The sequence below is a fragment of the Podarcis raffonei genome, chromosome Z (genome assembly GCF_027172205.1).
Source record: "Podarcis raffonei isolate rPodRaf1 chromosome Z, rPodRaf1.pri, whole genome shotgun sequence".
NCBI lineage: Eukaryota > Metazoa > Chordata > Lepidosauria > Squamata > Lacertidae > Podarcis > Podarcis raffonei.
In genome coordinates, this window is record NC_070621.1 from 40518346 (window position 1) to 40527339 (window position 8994).

At 43.4% G+C, this 8994-nt stretch overlaps 1 protein-coding gene across 3 annotated transcripts; it reads right to left on the reverse strand.

Moving 5' to 3' along the window:
- Window positions 1-1773: 1773 nt before the first annotated feature.
- Window positions 1774-8834, reverse strand: AKAP14 (A-kinase anchoring protein 14). 3 transcript variants are annotated; one of them, XM_053374653.1, is made up of 6 exons: window positions 8537-8824; window positions 7643-7831; window positions 7453-7550; window positions 5311-5490; window positions 3281-3333; window positions 1774-1940 (listed from the first exon to the last, which is right to left on the reverse strand). In XM_053374653.1, the coding sequence occupies exons 2-6, from the start codon at window positions 7818-7820 to the stop codon at window positions 1856-1858; spliced, it is 594 nt and encodes a 197-aa protein (XP_053230628.1). In that variant the 5' UTR covers window positions 7821-7831; window positions 8537-8824; the 3' UTR covers window positions 1774-1855. The 3 variants fall into 3 exon arrangements, with proteins under 3 accessions (XP_053230628.1, XP_053230627.1, XP_053230630.1); XM_053374652.1 differs by having other exon boundaries at window positions 8470-8824; XM_053374655.1 differs by lacking the exon at window positions 3281-3333 and having other exon boundaries at window positions 8470-8834.
- Between the last annotated feature and the right edge of the window lie 160 nt (window positions 8835-8994).

Genomic DNA, 8994 nt, shown 5'->3' on the forward strand with positions numbered 1-8994 from the left:
AGCAAGAATTCCCAATAATAAAATTGTGGGATGTAATCCATTGGTGCAGTCAAATGCAACATTCCTTGTTTTCCTAGAGTGGACACAGGCAGGGGGACATCCAGTCAGTGTAACTTCCTATACCACCGGTCGGGAGCTCCTTCCGCTGCTTGTGACCTGGGAGATGGGCATGGCTCTGGCTGACTCCTTAAAAGAGCCGAGTCATGCAGCCATTTTCTCACTTCTTGTTTTTCCTCTTGTCTTCCTTGCTGATCTTTTGCTGCCACGCTGCTCTCCTGCAACCATTTTCTATTCTTCATGTAATTTTGTTGTCTGCTGGCTCTTAGCCAGCAGCACAAGTTCAGTCTCCATATGAGATGAACTCTCAGTTTCTTTGTGTAACTACTAAGTAAAGTCTGCCTTTCAGGAATCATATTGTGAACTGAAATGTGAGTAAACTTTTTGTTATTTTACTCAGAAAGACTCTCATGTCTTTATTCTTTTAAGAGGGATTAAAGGCAACACCAGAAAATAATCTTAACTACGAGATTCAAACGAATCTGCAAACTAGCTTCCAGCTATATTGAGGGGAATTTGCTCTGCTACATCATAATACTTAATAAATACAGTGGTACCTTGGGTTAAGAACTTAATTTTTTCTGGAGGTCCGTTCTTAACCTGAAACTGTTCTTAACCTGAAGCACCACTTTAGCTAATGGGGCCTCCTGCTGCCGCCGCGCCGCCAGAGCACGATTTCTGTTCTCATCCTGATGCAAAGTTCTTAACCCGAGGTACTATTTCTGGGTTAGCGGAGTCTGTAACCTGAAGTGTCTGTAACCCGAAGTACCACTGTATATCCTTCCCTACCATCCTTAGCATTTCCACAAAAACCATTAAGCATATTTCAATGAGTTTAAAGAAAAAGAATACATAAAACATTTTAAAAGGTAGAGGAAAACAAAAATAACAATACAACAGTAAAATATAATTAAAGGTAAAGGTACCCCTGCCCGTACGGGCCAGTCGTGTCCGACTCTGGGGTTGCGCGCCCATCTCACTTAAGAAGCCGGGGGCCAGCGCTGTCCAAAGACACTTCCGGGTCACCTGGCCAGCATGACAAGCTGCATCTGGCGAGCCAGCGCAGCACACGGAAACGCCGTTTACCTTCCCGCTAGTAAGCGGTCCCTATTTATCTACTTGCCCCCGGGGGTGCTTTCGAACTGCTAGGTTGGCAGGCGCTGGGACCGAGCAGCGGGCGCGCACCCCGCCGTGGGGATTCGAACCGCCGACCTGACGATCGGCAAGTCCTAGGCGCTGAGGTTTTACCCACAGCGCCACCCGTGTCCCAAAATATAATTAAGTATTCCCAATAGTAAGGGATAATGGGAGTTGTTGTCCAAAACATCTGGCGGTCTAGCTTATGACACAGAGTGACATGCAAATATAACCCCTTGCAAATTCCGTTAAAAAGAGTTTTGCAGACATTGGCAGTGTGGCCATATCTGTGTAAGCAAAGCTTCGTTTCCTAACATGGTACCCTCCAGATGTTGTGGAGTACCATTTGCATCTGCCCCAGCCAGCCTGGTGAATGGTCATGAATTATGTAGGGAGGGGAGCACCACGTTTGCTACCCTTGGCCTACATAGACTTGAAAGTGCAGTAAGTAGAGATCTCTGCCATGTCTACTGCAAGATTAAGGGCACTGATGCTTTGCGGGTTTGATCAAATAACATTTACTCTCCAGGAATTAAGCCTTCTAACACAACACAGAAAGACCAAAAATGAGAAGCTGACTACAGATATGCACAACTTTTATTTATAAAAACTAACAGAAAACCTAAAAGAGAGTTTTTAGTTTGTAACAATTCTAGAGGAACTAAAAAGTGATGGTCTCCATCATGATTATTTTGCTTTCAATCACATCTTTGAGCCATTTTTCTTTGAATCGAGACTCTCCTGGCCTATAGAGAGAGACAGCAGAAGAAATATAACACAAGAGTTGGGTTACTTAACACATCTGAGTTGGGAACTATTGTTTGTTTGTTTGTTTTTGGAAAATTTAATTCCCTTACAATATTCATCATAATATCTACTATCTGCAGGTCTTAAGTTCAGGTTACAACAGTTTAAAATAAAAAACATTACAGTCACAGGAATAGGGTGGATCCTGATTTTTAAAAATGGCCTGGTTTGACATTGCTCAAATGCACTATGTGCTAACACTTCTGTCCTGATGTCTGTGCCACCTTTAGCTTGTTCCTGCACACATCTGTACTTTTAATGCACTGATTTGTGCCTTTTAACCCATTTATGGTGACTTTAAAAAAAACCCACAGGAAAAAAACTTAAATTTCTGCAACCAAAATCTGAGTCCTCTTGCACACAGAAAAACTAAAACAAAATTTGTGTCAAGGGATGGTATCCAGTGAACTTGTTCCATTAGCTAGGGCTGCCATAAGTCCAGAATTTCAAAGCTGATGTCTGGGGGCAATTTCTGAAAGGCAGTACTTTATCCTGGATCTTAGGCAAGTCAATCGAAAAATCGTGATTTGGGGGGGGGCGTTCTTTGTCAAAGCTCAACAACTTTCTGGGTGTCCCGGATTTTTACTTTTTGAAATATGGCAACCCTACATTAGCAGAAGGATTTACACTTGCACAATTGAATTTTGTCCCCTCTCTGCACACTCATAATCAACTCCTGAGAGTTGGGGGAAACCCAGGACAGATCTTCGAGTCACACAGGGGTATACAAAGGCGCGCACTTTACACAAGTGTAAATTCCTGCACTACCAGAATGGGTTACTTAACACTACATTGGATGCAACCCTCTTAGGTCCCTAACATAAAACAAATCTCAGCCAGTCATAGGCATGGTGTCCAGTAATGAGCATGTGATCAAATTTTGGGGAAGCCTCTTAAACTCAGGGCACATATTGAATAAACAATCCTTTAGCACTAAGCAGCAGAATCCTAGACATTCCTGGTAGGTAGGTATAGGATTGCAGGCTAAGAGATGAATCGTCCATGAATGTAGTTGAAAAAAACAAAAAACAGCCATGTGTCCTGCAAACTGTAGCAGATTATGGTACATTTTTTTGCAGCTGATTTCTGCACAAGAGCAGGCCTGGTCTCTTCTAAGCCAGCTGTCCTAGCTGCAAATCAAAGAGACAAAGAGAAAGGCAGGTACAATTCACTCCTAGATGGGTTTGCAAGATGAGCAGATCTTTTCCCATAACAAAACATTCAGCAGAATTTATCATACCACCTTTATTTCATGGATTATTTTTAAAATAGAAAATACCTGTGAATTAGCTTATTCGTCTCCACCACAAAGAATACTTCAACAGGCAATGTCTGCATTAAATGAGGGAGAGGGGGAAAAACACACTCTGAGAATGTTGGGCTTCCATTTTGCTTTTTAAAATCACTCTTCCCTACAAGGGCATTCTGGTCCTCATGGACACTAGTAAACTCAAAATGTAATAGCAATAGGAAATTTGCAAGCAAGAGAAGAATGTTGGGGTCTGATGGGCGCGCCTCTAGGGTCTTGGTACTATGTATACAATAAGCCTCTGCGGCTCAACCTTTCCAACTGGGAAAGGTTACAAAATTGTATTTCAGTTATTTTTAAACATTCATCAAAATAAATTCCAGGATGGTGTGCTGCATATGCAGATTAAAATGTAATAATGATAATAATAAAAGAACAGTATCCTAAAAAGGCAGCAGTAGTTAGTCTTTTAACTTGGAAAAAAGGAGAGGAAGACTTGGTCAAAGTGTGTAAAATTATGAGTTGGGTGGATCAGCAACAGTTTTCCTCTTCTTACAAAACAAGAAGCCAGGACATCTGATGAAGCTGATAGAGAGATGCAGGACAGGCAAAAGGAAGTGCTCCTAGGTTTAAGGAACTTTTGACTCTCCAGATGTTGCTGACCTCATCATCCTTGACCATTATGGCCTGTGCTTGCTGGGGTTCATGGGGGGTTGTAATTCAGCAACAAATTGAGGGCCAAAAGTTCCCCATACCTGCTCTATTGGTTTTTAGCTGAGGTTTTCTTGCCTTGTTCTCTGATTTTATCCCTGGCATTTTGCTGCTGTCTGGTTTACTGTACTGTATTGTTTTCACTGCTTATGCAGACCCCCTTGAAGCAGTGTAAGTTCTATACATAAACCAATTCACATTAGAAACATGTGGGATCACATTCCCCGCCTCTGTCGTTTTTTGGGTGGATGACAAGGTAAATCATACCTAGAGACAGAAGTATATGGGAAGATCCTTTCCTGTTTGTACCATTACAGAGGAAACTGTCCAAAACTTGTTATTGATTATTTGCAACGTAAGTATTAAAGGTAAAGATAAAGGGACCCCTGACCATTAGGTCCAGTCGTGGCCGACTCTGGGGTTGCGGCTCTCATCTCGCTTTATTGGCCGAGGGAGCCGGCGTATAGCTTCCGGGTCATGTGGCCAGCAGGACTAAGCCACTTCTGGCGAACCAGAGCAGCACACGGAAACGCCGTTTAGCTTCCCGCCAGAGCGGTACCTATTTATCTACTTGCACTGATGTGTTTTCTAACTGCTAGGTTGGCAGGAGCAGGGACCAAGCAACAGAAGCTCACCCCATCGCAGGGATTCGAACCGCCGACCTTCTGATTAGCAAGCCTTAGGCTCTGTGGTTTAACCCACAGCGCCACCTGCGTCCCTTAACGGAAGTATTACTGTAACTAGCATTGTTAAAGTTAGAAACTGCTTACATGCCAAAATGGCTTCTACAAGTATAAAATCAGTTACAAAATCAAAACATAATTTAAATACATGACAAAACAATTCCATCAAAGCCTTAAAAGCTTTCATAATTAGACTATACTATAAATGTACAACAGTTTAAATAGTTTATAAACAATTAAATGCGGAGGGTGGATTTCAATGTCATGGTTCATAATCATTTCGTCAGCACAAGTATTTCTGATATTCCTCTCCTCTAATTTGTGGGGGATGTGGGGACATGATGGGGCAGAAGAGTGGGGGGAAAGTCTCATAATGCTGACAGGAGTCTTTAGACTGTCTGCCACTAGCACAATTATTTAGTTGGAGTCCTTAGGAAGTTCAAGTTCAGGGGACTGTTCTGCCTAAATATGTGAGCCTTCAAATAAAGGACATGAAGGGAGTGTGATCAAGCACTTGGCAAATGATCAAGTTTATAGATCTCAGAAGTTCAAAATTGATCCTAATGACGGTGTTCTCTCCCCCTTCCTGCTTTTTTTATTTTATATAAGAATATTTAATTATCCTCTGGGCTTATAGGTCTTCAGAGGCAATGTCAAAATACTTACTGATGGTCTGATTTTGGAAATCTCTATGACGAAATAGACACATGCTGTTGCTCGTGGGATGGGCTTTCTACAGGTTGGGATACTCCAGCGGACCCGGTAAAAGTATCTCGTGGAATACTCCAGTTCCTCTTCGCTGATATAGTTTGTCCAATGTAGCCAGCTCTCATGAAGCTCCCATGTCTGTGGAATAAACATAAGCCACGATGTGGCCCCATGCACAAGCATTTGCTCACCTTTGCCAGCAATTGAACATAGTGGGTACAACCCGCTGTGTCAAGCACATGTCAAGCCTTTGGCGTTATCAGAATTGCAATGTTATGAGTCACACAATAAGGACTCCTGCTTTCAAATCCCCTGCCAGGCTGCAAAAACTCTCTGACTGACTGGGCCATTCGCTTTCTCCCAACTTTACAAGGTTGCAGTGAGGAGGATTAGAAGCAGGTGAAGGTTTGAGGCCGTGATCTGAGGGCACATGATGCAGGTGTGATCCAGGCCCCATTCATGGCTGCCTTTCACTTTAAGATGGCCCAGTACTGATCACCCACAGCCTCTGCGAATCTTTTGGCTATGTCATGGTAGGCAATCAATACCTTTGTGATTGGCTGAGCAGGCCAGCTGTCAGTTAAGACCCACCTGAGTAAGAAACTCTTCAAAATGGACTGCTGCCATACAGTCCCTTGTCTGCCCAATTGGCCATCCCATCTATGCTGCAACAAATGTGGAGACCAGAAGCCCATTTGTAGGTAGCTGCAATAGAACTGACCTTCTAGTGAAGGGCAGTTAACAACAACAACAGCAGCAGCAACTTTTTAAAAGTCTTACAAACACAAACCGTTCTTTGCTCCTTGCTTAAAGTCTGTGGAGGCTTCCTCATAGGAGCCGATAATTGTTACCTAATATAAAAAGATGATTCATTTGTGAACCTGCATAGACATAAAAATGTGTGCCACTATTTATAAGGATATGACAAAAGTGTTACCTGCCCACAGATAGGGTTGCCATAGATGGATCCTAAGGGGAATGTGGTGTTGGCCTACCTGAGAGCCCCTGGCATGACTGGATTGCCTGCACTAGTGGTCATTAAAGGGTGGGAAAGAAAAAGGCCTCTCCCCCCCTTCTGTCATAGCAGCCAGATAGTGAAGAGAAACAGGGTTGGGTGGGATTTGTGCATGTACTCTGCCGTGAATTCCATGGTGAAAAACGATGGCTATAAATGAGCATAAATGTTTAACTGTGTGGTTGAGGATGTACATTGACTGCAGGTTCCTTTGGTCTTTTTCACATGAGGTGCGGAAGAACTTGCAATTAATGATAACAGCCAGATTCACTGCCTGATCAGAAGGTCAGCGGTTCAAATCCCCACGACGGGGTGAGCTCCCGTTGCACGGTCCCTGCTCTTGCCAACCTAGCAGTTCGAAAGCACGTCAAAGTGCAAGTAGATAAATAGGTACCGCTCCAGCGGGAAGGTGAACGGCATTTCCGTGCGCTGCTCTGGTTTGCCAGAAACTGCTTAGTCATGCTGGCCACATGACCCGGAAGCTGTATGCCGGCTCCCTTGGCCAATAAAGCGAGATGAATGCCGCAACCCCAGAGTCGTCCGCGACTGGACCTAATGGTCAGGAGTCCCTTTACCTTTACCTATGCTATTAGTCATTCATTGCTGTATATTTGATGTACTTGCAACACCTACCCACTAAAATTTAGAAAAAAAGATAAAGAAATATTGTTGCTCTTATTAACATAGTATCAATTATTTGGTACAATAAAGCTGCCATCCTAAACCCACTTACCAAGGACTCAGGCCCACTGAACACAGTGAAACTTATTTCCATGTACACATCTATAGCAGTGGTTCCCAAATAGCTAAGTACTGTGTTTTTTTCAAAAGCCAAGCTATGGACTTTTGAAAAAATTGAAATCTCTATGGTAGCTTTTGTTTTGTGAAAGGTGCCACAGACACTCTGGGTGGGTTATGCGGACCCCTTGAGGGAACCACTGATCTAAAGGATTGCACTGTGTGTTACCTTCAATGCCACCAAACATACAGGCCCTTTCCAGCTGATTCTCACAGCATACTCATGCATCCAGACAGTCATGTCACTTGGCTAAAGGCATTGAGTAAGTATCCAATTTTAAACTTACTTTTAAATAATCCTCAATCTGTGCCAGTCCATTAAATACTGTGAAATCCTTGCACTTCATCCATGTAATATTTGGTACTGGATATTTGATTCCTGGAACTGAAGGGAAGGGAATAAGTTAATCTCCGGTATGGGTGGCTTTTATACCATCCAGGAGGCATCAAAAGCATAGCAAGTTAATATTGTAATACCTGCCTCTGTCTTTTGCAGGTGTCTAATAGTGTATATTGCATCTCTGATAACATTTTTCACAATAGACTCTGCTGCCTTCCTGATGGCTTCTAGAGCTGGATCTTCAGCTTCCATGGATGCATCTACAGCTTTCACAGGTGCATCCTTGCCTTCCACGTTACTGGTCAACTCCTCCATTGTCCACAACTCTAGAAGGAGAGGATGAGGATAGCACACAGGGTCATAAGGATCATTGCTCAGAATTTGACCTACACAGCAAGCAATAACCTACTCTGCCACTGCTAATCATACAAAAGATCAAAACCCCATCGTCATTCTTAAGAAAAACATTTTGGGCTGTTACACAGGGCAGACCTGGTTTACCACTGAGTGTATGCTCACTTGCGAGCTGCAACTAATCCTGGTTCCCTGTAAAAACACCGAAAGGGCCTTATACTGAGTCAGCCTATTGGCCTACCTAGCTTGCCAGCACGGACCGGCAACAGTTCTCCAGGGTTTCAGACAGGATTCTTTCCCAACCCCAATTAGAGATGGGGTTGTTGTTTTTTTAACCCTGGGCCCTTTTGCTGCAGAGCATGTGGTTCCACCACCGAGCTATGGCTCAGACACATCTTTGTCACATTATTTCATTACATTTTGCAGTGTACGCCTTGAAAAGTATTCGGTGTATGCCTGCAATTCATAATCTGCAAAGAGGGAATGAGAAATCATGAACAAGCCTGTGCCTTTGCATTCCTTTAGTCCTCTCATTTCCACTGCGTTCAGCCACAAATGCTAATAATTAAGAATGAGAAAGTGGGTACTCATTGCTCTGAGAAATAATCACCAAGGGATGTTGTATGAAAGTCAGCACTTCCTCTGATCCCGCAAAGGATAGTAGATCACTCCATTACCAGCTTGAAAGTGCTTTCCAGATGCTTTTCTCTTGTGATCGGAGCTGCTTTATTTCCTCCGAGATGCAGGTTCCCAGGGCTCATTAAGCAGCGGGCTCTCAGACTTCTGTGACAAGTGTTTGGTCACAATCATTGCCTGGGCAACAGCAGCTCATCCAATAGAGCTGCAGGTTTGATGTACAGGCATTCCATCCTACTGAAAGGAAAAAAGAACACTGGTGGAGATCAGCTCTTAGCACACAGCGTGCAGCCAATGATATTGTTAGGCGTTCAAGAGGCTGGGAAGTGATTAATGCGAGTTGGGTGGTGTTTTCACGTTATAGAGCAGGGCATATCAGCCCACATCATACGTGCACTTTTTGCATGTTAATTTTTTGGAGGGGTGGGAGGGAATTGGGGGTGAAGCCCTTTAGAATGACCATGGTTAAAAGATGCATTTGACTGGAGGGAGGAAAATT